This window comes from Alexandromys fortis, unplaced genomic scaffold, assembly GCF_014885135.2.
Source record: "Alexandromys fortis isolate MF-2015 unplaced genomic scaffold, M_Fortis_MF-2015_v1.1 scaffold_106, whole genome shotgun sequence".
NCBI classification, from domain to species: Eukaryota; Metazoa; Chordata; class Mammalia; order Rodentia; family Cricetidae; genus Alexandromys; species Alexandromys fortis.
The window spans coordinates 912,127-925,482 of NW_026067980.1; the positions used below are offsets into that span (position 1 = coordinate 912,127).

Genomic DNA, 13,356 nt, shown 5'->3' on the forward strand with positions numbered 1-13,356 from the left:
TGATTATACAATATTGTGTTTCAGAATCAAATATTCTGTGGCTTGCTTCTAGCAACATGGTCTTTTTAACTGATTCCAGAGCAGAAATAGAATAGTTGGAGAGCTGGGATTGGGAGACGGCGTCTGTGTGGTGTAGCCGTGTTCCCTTGTACCCTTAGCATCAGAGGTCTCCTCTCATTTTCCTTTATTACCCCTTGGTAAATTATTTCAGATTTCGTAAATTACTTTAGATTTAGACCAACTGACAAGGTCATCTTTATGGCATTTTCTCTGAGATGGCTGCTGTACACTAGATTGAAAATCAATTTTGTGGCCGCAGATGCGTGTGTGTGTGTATGTGTGTGTGTGTGTGTGATACAGAAGTCTCTAGGTTTGATACCTTACTCTGCTCTGTAATCTAAAACTATCAATCCCTCACCCTTTAAAAAATTTTTTTGTTTGTTTTTGTTTTGAGATCAGGTTTCCTTTCTTAGCCATCCTGGACTCAAATATTCATCCTCGTGCCTCAGTTTCCCAAGCGCTAGGACTACAGGGCTGTGCCACTGTGTTGTTCAAACCTCAGTTCCCTCTTCTGTGATACAAAAGTGGTGGAGGGAGGATGAAGGAGGAGTTGGACTCAAAGAGCTTCAAAACCTTCTTTATGTTATTTCTGTTTTTCTGTAGCCCAGGAAAGAAACCTTTCTAATTACTCAATAGAAACCTAAGTTACCCAGTGTTGGAGCTTTCTGAATTTCCTGAGTATGCTCATTCTCTGCATTTCTATAGATATTTAGTATATGTTGAGTACATATATACACACACACGTGTATAACATATAGCATCTGCTTTCCACATAATAGCTGGTTAGCATTTATTTAGTGGTTACCAATGTATATTATATCACTATGATATTGCTGTTATTTCAAAATATTGATGAGCCCAGCTAACTCTCACAGCAGCCATCCAGGGCATGCTTTATGGATAGGAGGCACAAAGAGACTGAAAGTCTTGCTCACAATCAAGCTGACAGCATGCAGTTGAACTAAAATCCATACTCACTAGGAATTGTGGTAGTGACCATGCATGGCACCATGCCACCGTACACACAAGACTTAGCTTTAGGCTTCCTCTTAACAGAGAATCATACTACTAGCTTCCCGTAAGTTAGAATAGAAAGTGAATTAGGTGCAACTTTTGGACTCGCCACAATAGGAAAGATATGGAATATTTTCTCTGAATTTGTCAGTTGTTAATAGACTAGACATTATTGATGTATTCGTTGCCTGTATATATTATATATAGTTATTGTAATTGTTGTAAATAGTTTTTATATTAATTATAACCTTTTTTTAAAAAAATTTTTTACACAAAAAGGGGAGATCTAGTGATTTCTTGTTTGTACAAATAAAGCTTGCCTGAAGATCAGAGGGCGGAACTAGTCACTAGCTAACCATAGAGGTCTGGAGATCTATATAGAAAGACAGGAAGTGATGTGGCTGGGCTGAGAAAGGAAATGATAAGGTGGGAGGAGACAGGAACCCGATCTCTTTTTGGGTGAGAAGTTGAGTAGGTAAGGTGACTGTGGCTTTGCCCCTTCATCTCTCTGATCTCTCAGCATTTCCCCCTGTATCTGACTCTGGGCTTTTATTATTAACACCTATTAGAACTCGTGTTACATATTGGCACCCAAATCATTTGCCTTTCCCTGTAAAATCAAACAAAATATCATTCTTCAGTCAGTTCCCTTTTCCTCCCCACACTTATTTCTCAGTTCTGTGAACAAGCTTCTTGTTTCCATTTTCTCTGTTTCTCTTTTTCCCTGTCTCTGTCTCTCTCTTTATCTCTTTTTGTTTTTCAAGACAGGATTTCTTTGTGTAGTCTTGGTTGTCCTGCCTGGAACTTGCCCTGTAGACCAGGCTGGCCTCGAATTCAGAGATCTGCCTTCCTTTGCCTCCCAAGTGCTGGGATTAAAGGTGTGCACCACCACTGCTATTCCATCCTTAAGAAGCAGAGCACCTGGTTCATTCAGTCTCTCCATCTTCCGCATCCTTTAGCCATCTCTTGTGCGCCCAGAGGTAGACACTGTTGCTGTTCTTCCGCTTGTTGTCAACCTAAATGTTTGAGTGGGGGCCCCAGTCCAAGCCCCCTCCCCTGGGGCTGCCTCACTCCAGACTCTGCCCTTGAGAAAGCCCGCCAAATGACAACCCGCCCCAGAGATGCTAAAGAACAGCCCACAGGGTATTTAAACTCCACCCCCAGACAACAAACATGTAGTTTTTCTATCTTCCTTTCCAGTCCCCTCTCTGGTGGGCTGGCAAGCCATCCGGCAGCATTTGTATCCATTAAACCAGTGCTTTTTCTAATTCGGTTTGATTTGGTCTGATTCGGATTATTGCGTCGGCAGAGAGGCTTATTGGAGTGCAGAAACATTTCATCTGGAGGTTCCATCGAGGGGCTGTTTTTCTCACCAGCCCCAGCCCAGAGCCTCCCCCACACCTGCTCTCCACCAGGATAAGATGGGTGTCGTTTGGGTAAGTTGTCCTTTCCAGTCATTGCCTTAAAGGCTCAGGGCCTTCTGTGACTTTTGGACTGTCCTGCAGAAGGTGCAGCTGTGTCAGGCTCCTGACCTCTTACTGGGACAAGGACGCACCTTGCCCTGTGGGATCACTTTTTCAGCAGACATTCTGTTCAAGGGAATTTCTCACACCCCTCTGTGTTTTTGTTTGTTTGTTTTTGACCCCAAATCTACCACAGTGGACACATTGCCCTAGGCTTTGGGTCTGACATAGATTTGTGAACTGGGCTCTTGCAATTCAAAGCCTGATTGATCCCCAAATGCCCTTGGGTGGCCTTTTACAAAATCTTTTAAATTGGAGCTATCTGACACCGTATGTCCTTGATGCCTAAAAACTTTTTGCTAGTGTGGGAACTAGTAAAACCCCCATACGCCCATGGTTTCTGGATACTGTGCTCCTGCCCCCCCCTCACCCCCTCCTTGCTTCTTTCACTGTTTGCTGTTTGTCTGCATTCCTAGCATGTGATCTGGTCACTCTGGGATTCTCCCTGCAATGGATCAATTTCCCCCTTACCCCCAACCCCCGTCGTCCTCCTACTCTGAGCTACATAGGTGCTCCATCCTTATATTTCTGTTCTCTCTTACAGCATCTACTGATCTGGCCCTCAGTGGAGCCACCTGTATGCTCACCTTGCTCCTGCAAATACTCCAGGATTTTTTTCCCTTTCTTTTTTATTATTACTTAAAAAAATACCAATCCAAATTCCCACTCCCTTCCCTCCTCCAGCCCACCTCCCTCTCCCTCCACAGACCCTCCTCCCCACACCTCCAACCCTAAGGGAGTGCCATGCACCCTGCCCTGCGGAAAGTCCAAGGCCCTCCCTACTACATCTAAGTTGAGCAAGGTTTACATCCAAAGAGAATAGGATCTCATGAAGCTGGTATCTGAGTAGAGACACATCCCAGTGTCACTATCAGTGGCGCCTCAGTCTGCCCCAGCTGTCAACCCCCTTCAGAAGGGCTTGGTTGTTCCCATGCTTGTTCACTCCCAGTCCAGTTGGAGTTGGTGAGCTCCCATTAGCTCAAGCAAACTGTCTCAGTGGATGACCCCATCATGGTCTTGAATTCCTTGCTCATACTCTCACTCCTTCCACTCTTCAACTGCATCTTGGGAGCTCAGTCCAGTGCTCTGATGTGGGCAATTTCCTCTGTTCCCATCTGTTGTTGGACCAAGGTTCTATGGTGATATTTAAGATAATCATCAGTCTGACTACAGGGTAAGGTCAGTTCAGACACCCCCTCTATTGCTTAGGGTCTCATCTGGGTTCATCCCTGTGAGTTCTTGGGTATTTTTCTAGAGGCGGATTTCTTGCTAACTCCATAATGGCTTCCTCCCTCAATCAAGATATCTCTTTCCTTGCTCTCATATCTTTCCTTCCTCCATTTCATATCCCATTCCCTTCAAGTTCTCCTCAATCCCTCTTCTCCTCCCTCTCTACCCCCACTCTCCTGCTCCCAAATTTTTGTCTGATTCCAATTTCCAGGTGGGTCTATATATGTTTTTCTTTGGGTTCACCTTATTACTTAGTTTCTTTAGGATCCTGAACTATAGGCTCATTGCCCTTTGTTTATGATTAGTATGCACTTATGAGTGAGCACATACCATATTTGGTTTTTTTGGGGGGGGGTCTTACTCCAGGATCTTTAAGTTGGTCAACAGACACAATTTCCTGGAAAAAGTTTTGTTCATCTGTTTGTTAATATATATGTGTAAATAATGTGGCCACAGTATACTTGTTTTATGTGTGTATGTGTGCTTATTTTAAAATATGTAAAACTTGTAACAATGGCTCTGAAAAAATACAAATATGTGCATAGCTGCCATTTTTGGTTGAGGCCAAAGTAAAAGCCTCAGTACCATCTTTGCTAAGAGTATCTATGTGTGCTGGTCCTACCAAGGAGATGTTCCACATCCAATATACTCTGGCTTTTTAAGTATTCCTTCTCATCTTCTGGTACCCTGATTCTCCAGTGTCTTTACAGATCTGAGAGTATAGCTTTTAACAAAAAAGCTTCTTGTGGTAGAGAGACATGCCAGCATTCTATAACTCCTCAAGAAGATGCATGGTTGCAGAAGGCCGTCCTTCTGGAGGCTTGCCTTTGGATATGGCAAAGCCACCCACAGAGCAAAAACTGCATTTCACCTCATCAGCTGCCTGAAATGGATGGTACTACACACCGGAGGATCAATCATCTCATCCTGCCAAGACAGGACAAATTTCATACCTTGGAATCCTCAGTGAGGGCATTAGAACAGAACACTGGACAGGAGATCCAGACTTTACAAAAGGCAGTGGTAAAAAGATTTGAAAAGAGTGAGGAAATTATCAAAGCTGATGAGCAGGGACAGAGGGTACAAGGACAGAATTAGCCTCTTCAATAAGTGCCAGACTTGGGGTTGACTTACCCAGAGATTTAACTGCCTGTCTGGTAATTTCCACAGAAAGACCATCTGGTACAAAGTACCCTAAGGTAGTCAAAGAGTATACATGGGAACCAATATGTATGAGTGATCTAAAAAAAAAAATTAAACGAGCAATAGTATTTATGGATTACATTCACGTTTTGTTAGGGAAACATGGGCTTCAAACAATACGGCTACCTCACACGATTGGCTTCAATTAATCTCAGTAGTCCTAGAAGACAGACCTCAGCTGCTTTGGAAGTGTCATTGGAGAGAAGAGGCAAAAAATTTACAACAACAGGGGAAAGCAAAAGGATTTGAGATTTCCCAAGATCAAATTCTTGGCAAGGGTCATTACTCTGATGACAACTTATGCTGGAGAGGATGTTGGGTAAAGGGAAAACTCCTGCATTGCTGGTGGGAGTGCAATCTGGTACAACCCCTTTGGATATCAGTGTGGCGATTTCTCAGAAAATTAGGAAATAGCCTTCCTCAAGACCCAGCAATACCACTTTTGGGTATATATCCAAAGGACGCTCAATCGTACCACAAGGACACATGCTCAACTATGTTCATAGCTGCATTGTTCGTCATAGCCAGAATCTGGAAACAACTTAATGCCCCTCAACTAAAGAATGGATAAGGAAATTGTGATATATTTACACATGGAGTACTACACAGCTGAAAAAAAATAATGCAATCTTGAATTTTGCAAGTAAACGGATGGAGCTAGAAAACATCATATTGAGTGAGGTAACTCAGACCCAGAAAGACAAATATCATATGTACTCAGAAAGTGGCTTTTAGACATACAATGAAGACCCTAAGAGAGACATGCATGGATGTAATCTACATGGGAAGTAGAAAAACACAAGATCTCCTGAGTAAATTGGGAGTATGGGGCCCTTGGGAGAGGGTTGAAGAGGAGGGGAGCAGAGAAAAATGTATAGCTCAATAAAATCAATAAAAAAAAAACAAACAAAAAATTAGGAAGAAAGAAACTTAGAGAAAATGCTTATTAGAATTTTCAACATGGAGAGGAGTGGGGGAGGAGAGATGAAACCTGCCAACAACAGATAAAAGACAGAAGGACCAGAGTAAATGTGCCCCTATGGGGGAAACCTATGCATCCTGGGAGTTACGACCCCCTGACCTACAGGAAGGGTCCTCCTTTTCTGTCTTTGGATCACTTTTGTCAGAGACACTTGAGTTGCCCAATCATTTAGGAAAGTATCTGCTTGTACTCTCTGGGTTGAGAAATATTAACTAGCCTTTGGTATACTCTGCTTAGTTGAAGCAAGATAGAGATCCCCAGGGTGGGTTATGGCTTATGAATATGACGTGAGACAACATGGTATCTGAAGCATTGTTTTAGGGATTGTCATCGGAAGGCTTGGCGAGCATAGCAAAACATGGCCTCTAAGGCCGGAGGTTATATGGGTGGGAGTCCGGGGAAGAGGCTGGGAAGGGTGGAGAAGGTACTTTCAAGTGGCCTAAAAGAGTGGTTGCAATTTGCCTGTTGTCTCGGCTTTAAAGTTGTCCTTCTGTGCTCTGTTCTGTGATGACACAGGCTGGGACTTTGCAAACCAGACCCAGGGGTTCTCTCTGCAAACAGGCTTCCTCTTGGGTCGTGACCAGGGGAGGCAGAGGGCAGAGCCAAGAGGAGGAAGAAAAGAAAGAAGTCGTTGTCGCTTCCTTGATGTTAGCGTCACTGCTCCAGATGTGGCACCTTTCGCCAGCTGTGGCATTTCACCCTATTGTGGCAGCTCGCTCCAGCTCCAGCTTTTTTCCTGTTTGGAGAACCAGTCTCCCTCAAAGTGCCAACTCACGATGCCAGAAGAAACCATGTGAGGACCTCCTCAGATGTCAAGCTCTAGTTTCATGGTGTCCCCTTCTCGTCTGAAAGTATTATTTCCTGGTTAGCCCTCCAGCAGCTGTGCGATCAGTTCACCATAATAATACGAGGGCATTGGATAACCTAAAGCTTGAGTTACAGATGGTTGTGAGCTGCCATGTGAGTGTTGGGAATGAGACGTGGGTCCCGTGGGTCCTCTGGAAGAGCAGCCAGTGCTTTTAACCACCGAGCCGTCTCTCTGGCTCCCTGGGTAAATTTAAAAAACTTTAATTGTTTTATGATTTCTCTCTCTCTCTCTCTCTCTCTCTCTCTCTCTCTCTCTCTCTCTCTCTGTGTGTGCGTATGTGTGTATGTGTTGTACTGTGTATGTGTTGGTGCCCATGGAGGTCAGAAGAAGGCATTAGAACCCTTGGAGCTGGAGTTACAGGTGGTTCTGAGCCACCTAACACGGGTTCTGGGAATGAACTTGGGTCTTCTGAGTAAGTAGCAAGCACTCTCAACTTCAAAGTAATCTCGTTTTACATTCTTACTAATGCAGAAATAGATAGAACTCTGTCTCCTGGACTTAAGGAAAAGTAGTCAGGAGTCTAGATAAGGGAGTCAACAGGTAGTCAATGAGTCTCTTAGCAATCCTTAATTAGAGCAGTAATACTTTCCTTCCTTTCATTCCTGTTGGAATGTTAGTAAACACACCAGGAGAGAGTCTTGGAAGTCATCTAACTTCAAATTACATAAATTCATTTGTCACAGTTTAAGCAGCAAATGGGATTACATCGGTGTTATAAGGACTCAGAGTGTGGTGTAGATCCTAGAACCAGGATGGCAGCTCTCCTTAGGGGAGGATTTAGGATTGGGAGCTGGGAAACTGCCAGGCTCCTCGTTAGTATAATTAGTATCATTTTTCTGCAGGTTATTTCGTCTCCCCTCTGGGGTCTTATTTCCTCTGGCTGATCCCACAGTCTACACGACACAGGAATATTTCTACCTCTGGCTCTAGAGTTGATCTCTCCTCTTTCAAATGTGTAGTGGGGGGAGGGTTTTCTCTGCTCTGTTTTTTTTTTTTTTTTTTTTTTTTTGTATAGATTTCTAGTCATGATCCCTTCAGTTACGGCCGTGAAAGTAGAGGTTACCTCATGCAAGTACAGATCCAGGCCGTCCAACCTGCATGACTGCGGTGATAACCGCGTCACTGTGGACTGTAAAGGCATCTGTCATGCTTGGTCTTAGCAATGACAATGACACTTAGAGTTTGAGACAAGATCAGAGTTTGGTCTTGATGTTCGTTTCCGATTGATTCTAAAAAGATGTGTGTGTGTGTGGGGGGGGAGAACTGAGTCTTTAGGCAGGGATCTGGAACCCCAGTTTTAGTGAGCATGGGTCTGAAGACTCGGGACATAGTCCACCATCCATCCCCATTAGCTCTCTCAAGCATATCCCAGAGTTCTCGTGAAAATTTAACTCTGTATCTAACCTTCATTCCACCGAAGCAACGAAGGCTGCCAATCGACTCAGCAGAATGTGAGCTTTCTGAGCTTTCCAATGCTGCTGACACCCCATGGGCTGACTTTCTCCCGACTCCATCCCTCATGAATCTGTGTTGAAAGAGGATTAATTAGAGGGACCCCTCAGCTGTAGTCCAGCTAGTTCAACAATGGCTGTCTTTCTCTGGGAAGGCTAAGAATCCAGTAGTTATTCAGTCCATGAGGCTGGATGTCTCGGTTGGTCTTTCATCAGTGCTGGAACTCAGAGGAAGTGGTTCTAAAAACAGTGAAAGGGAAGCCTCAACAGCAGGATAGATGAAGCTGCCAGCGAAAGTGAGGGCAAGCAGGCAAAAAGCAAAAGTTTCCTGATTCCCTGTCCTTATGTGGCTTGCCGCCAGAAGGTGGGGCCCAGATTTAGGGTGGGTCTTCTGACCTCAAATCAGGAGAAATCGCTCACAGGGATGCCCAGCTGCTCCTGTTTTAGTTGCTTCCAGATGTAGCCAAGTTGACAACTGAGACCATAGCCCTCAATTCACTCCCATAATTCCTCGCAGTTCCAAGATGCTTTGTTGATTTTTTCCTATTTTATCAGCAGCAAATCTCTTCAGTGGTTCAAAAGAAAGCATTTTTGTGCAACTATTCTCCATCTTGGACATGAAGGGCCCTGGAGAACACCGATTCCATCTGTAAGTCTAACATCTGAGCCTTCCTAAAAGTATAGAGCTGGAAACTGAAAGGGAATTTGAGTGCTGCTGAACACTCCACACTGGCTTTGCACACAGAAAATTAACACCAATGCTATAAATTCTTTGCTGCCGTCAAGTACATAATAGATTAGAAGCAAGGAGGTGGCGTTTATGGGTAACTCAGGGCAATGGGATGGAGAGACACCCCAAGAGCAAAATGGTGTAAAGTCCCTAAACTGAGATGCTTGTAGAGGACAACATATATGATTTTAATACTTGTTTAGAAGCTCCTCCACTCAGGTGACAATCACAGATATTATCCCTGCATGTATCCCAGTGCCCTTCATACATATTTGAGGAGAATCATGCAAATATTTAAAAGTAAGTGTTAAAAAAAGGGGAAGCAATTTGATCACACAAACTTGGGTCCCAAGCAGACCAGTGCAGACTGTTTCTCCTCCTCCACATGCTGGAAAAACCCCAGCCTGGAAGGGAGGCAGCTGGTGTTCTTCATGCTTCACAGAGAAGGCTAGGGACGTGTATACAATGATTTCTCCAAACTGTGACAGAGCAGGGAAGACGCTGCTGTTCCTCAACTCTGTTTTGTTGTGACAGGTGAATGAATGTCTGAGGTGCTGGGAGGTGATTGCTTGCGGATTGCAGGATAAGCTACAAATGACAGAAGGGACAGAATCAAGATGCAGATAAAACAGATCGTGAGTGTTGATAAACAGCCAACCTGTTGAAAGATGTTGTTCCCTGGAGCGTTTTAAAGTAGGCTGCTTTCCTGTCTAAGGATAGCACAGTGCTCCAGCCTTGTGGCTGGAAAGAGGGTCGTGTCTTTAGGATAATACTGTGGAACAAGCTGTCTTAATAATTTGTGTAGCCATCATTTTTTTGCAGGAACCCACACCAAATTATGGCTTCAAGTTCCCTGGTCTTGCTTCTTCACCCCTCTTCTCAGGAGGTCTACTCAGAGAGGAAAGAAAGAGCAGAAGGCAGGGAAACAGGCTTCTCTGTCCACTAGAATCAGGTGGCCATCTGCTCTAGAGGCTCTGGGAAGGTTTGTTATTGATACCAACTGCACAGAGGGAGTATGCAACATCAAAAGAACTGGACAAAAGCTCAGATGCCACTGCCGATGGCCAGCCAAAATCTTCAAGTGAGCTCCTGATTTGCAGGCCCCCTTTTCCTCATGTGTAACACAAGGGTATTAATATCTGCATTGAGTACATATTGGGGCTGTCTGAGGATCCGATGAAGTCATGTCTGCAAAGGCACTCTTTAAACCATGATATATTATATGTGGCATTGTTCAGAACAAAGACAAAAGGACTCTTGTTTTCACCATTAACCCCAACTTCTTCTATACTCTGCTCTACAAACAGTCAGCAGATAGCCCCATCTGAAATTCTCTCTTGATTCTCATCTTGTTCTCTGGTGGAAGCGCTTGGGGGAAAGAGACGGTCAGTGATGGGTTTCATGAGTGGAAAAGGCTGGGAAAGGAAATGAGTTCTCGTATGCACGCCATGACTTCAATCTCTGAAAAGTCAAACATGATTTCCCAAGGGTTCTTCAATCATTTCTATTCGCCGTGCAAACACACTTTACTGTTAGCAAAGCAAATGCCTGCACACATGCCCTCTAGGTCCACAAGGCATAGACTTGGGCAAGTTGGGATCTCTGTGCATCAGTTCCTTCTGTGGATACAGAGGATGTCAGTGTCCCCTCCCTACAAATCCTTGTGTGTATCAAAAGTAGTGATAGATGTAAAGTTCTTAAAAGGGTGCCTGGCACGTTGTGAGCACTTAATACATGCTATTTTATGTGTTTTGTATATTATATAATACTTAATCATTATCTCATCAGATCTTCACAACCCTGCAAGTTGTCTGCTCATATTGCTCTTTATTTTATGACCAGTTACGGTTTGCTCAAGGTGATTCTTCCCTGCGGATATTTGATTTTCAATCATTCCCCACGAAGGAGAAGAACATCTATTAGCACACAGGATGAAGGTTTGTACTAGAAAGGGAACAATCTCAGAGCTAGACTGATCTTGGAAAGACTTTAACATAGAAAGACAGTATTCATGCTTCGGTGCACATGGGTTTACAGATAGTTCATAAGCCTGTGAAGATTTGATAATCACGAGCAAACGCCCAGGAGGAAACCGAAAACAGTCCATGCGGCTGTTTAGATACTTAGAGCATTCTGCCTTTTAAGAAAAGCAGTATTTCCTTTGGTCCCTCTCACCCAACTCTACTGTATGCACTGTTTTCTGTTTTCATGTTGGTGTGGTGTAATGCTTTTTACAATCTAGGCATAATCAGTCTTTAGTAAATTATTGTCACAGAAACGATTTGGCTCTCTGCTTACTCTGTCTAGTGTTTTCTGATAACAGACTTACCTGTGAGTGTGGACTCTTGGAGCCCATTCCTAGGCCATCACGCATCACCTCCGGCAGCCCTTCCGCTATAGAAGATGAACACATGAAACACGCCTGACTAAAGCAAATTCTGCACCCCTAGGTTCTGGAATTGGGTTCCAAATACTCCAGTCATCTTGTCATGTTTACTTGGAGTGAAGAGGGATAAAATAAAGAACTAAGGTACTATTTTAGGGTTACTACCTTTAGATATGTATGAAAACACACACACACACACACACACACACACACACACACACACACACACACACTGGTTTGCTGCCTGGTGGGAAAGGGGAAGAAATAAATGCACACAGAAAGTGGAAGGCAAAACAAGAAGGCAGAGAGAAATCATGGACTAGGTCATTGGCAGACAATTTCTGTGGAAACACACATATCCCTTTAAGGATACATTAAATTGGCTCTGGCACTTAAGGCAAGCCAAGGCTAGGCCATGTGCTTCCGGAGTCGCCTGCAAACAAGAGAGGGATCTTCGTGGCTCTTGGCCTGCACAGCTCAACGATGTCCGAGGCATCCGCCAGAAGCTTGGGGAAAGGAAGCGCGCCTCCCGGTCCGGTCCCGGAGGGTCAGATCCGCATCTACAGCATGAGGTTTTGCCCCTACGCTGAGAGGACGCGGTTGGTCCTGAAGGTCAAGGGAATCCGGCACGAAATCGTCAACATCAACCTGAAAAACAAGCCTGAGTGGTTCTTCAAGAAGAATCCGTCTGGGCTGGTGCCGGTTCTGGAGGACAGTCGTGGTCGCTTGATCTGCGAGTCCCTCATCACTTGTGAGTACCTGGATGAGGCGTACCCGGAGAAGAAGCTGTTCCCAGACGACCCTTATGAGAGAGCTTGCCAGAGGATGACCATAGAGTTATTCTCTAAGGTGCCCTCCTTGGTTTCAAGCTTTATTAGGACGAAGAAGAAGGAAGACCATCCTAACATAAAAGAAGAATTGAGGAAGGAAATGAGCAAGCTAGAGGAGGCAATGACTAATCGGAAGACAGCCTTCTTTGGTGGGGATTCTCTCTCTATGGTTGATTATCTTATGTGGCCTTGGTTTGAACGGCTGGAAGTACTAGAACTCGATGAGTGTATAGCCCACACCCCAAACCTTAAGCTCTGGATGGCAGCCATGCAGAAAGACCCCACAGTATCATCTGACTTACTTGATGCCAAGACTTTTCGTGGTTTCTTAAGTCTCTACCTACAGGACAGCCACGAGGCCTGTGACTATGGGCTCTAAGGGCATGAGTCCTTGCTGAATGATATGAATGGCAAGCTTTCACTTAGCCCAGTATTCTCCCTGGCTCATTTCTCACTGATTTCACCTTATGGCCTAATTGGGTTTCCTCCAGGCCCCTCTACTGCTGTATTTCTATTTCAGAATAATCAATTCTAGTGGTCCTAACACTTCACAGAAAACCCCCAAACCATCACCTCTAGTTTGAACTCCTGATTTAAAAAAAAATGTCAATTTTTATTCCTTATTTTTAAATTAAAAACTGTGATTTTCCACTATTTCCATCAAAAAAAGGATACATTAAATTTATTCTACTTAATTCATTATCTCGTCAGATCCTCACACCCCTGCAAGCTGCTTCCTGAAGGCGCCCAGAGGCGTCCAGCTCCTCCACACCTTCCAGGTGAGACAGCGGTAGTCATTTCTTCTCAGCACTTGTGTTTACTTGGATCTCGGTGCAGACTAAGACAAGTTCTCCTAAAGTCATTTGTCATTTGTCATGTTTCCTTAATTGGGACTGCTCTGTGTGTGTGGGGGAGGTATTGGGAATTGAACCCAGGCTCTTGCACATACTTCGGCAAGGGGTCTATACTATTACGCCTCCACCTGGACCACTGCGTTGTCACCAAACCACATAGAAAGATTCTTTTTTTTAGTAAGACCCTACTTATGGAATTGTGTGTTGCTTTTCAGTTAATTCATT

At 44.2% G+C, this 13,356-nt stretch overlaps 1 protein-coding gene across 1 annotated transcript; it reads left to right on the forward strand.

Moving 5' to 3' along the window:
* The first annotated feature begins 11,844 nt into the window (after positions 1–11,844).
* LOC126511192 (glutathione S-transferase omega-1-like) lies at positions 11,845–12,863 on the forward strand. Its single transcript, XM_050158203.1, has one exon. It carries the CDS (start codon positions 11,931–11,933, stop codon positions 12,654–12,656), a length of 726 nt encoding a protein of 241 aa, XP_050014160.1. The 5' UTR covers positions 11,845–11,930; the 3' UTR covers positions 12,657–12,863.
* The last annotated feature ends 493 nt before the right edge of the window (positions 12,864–13,356 follow it).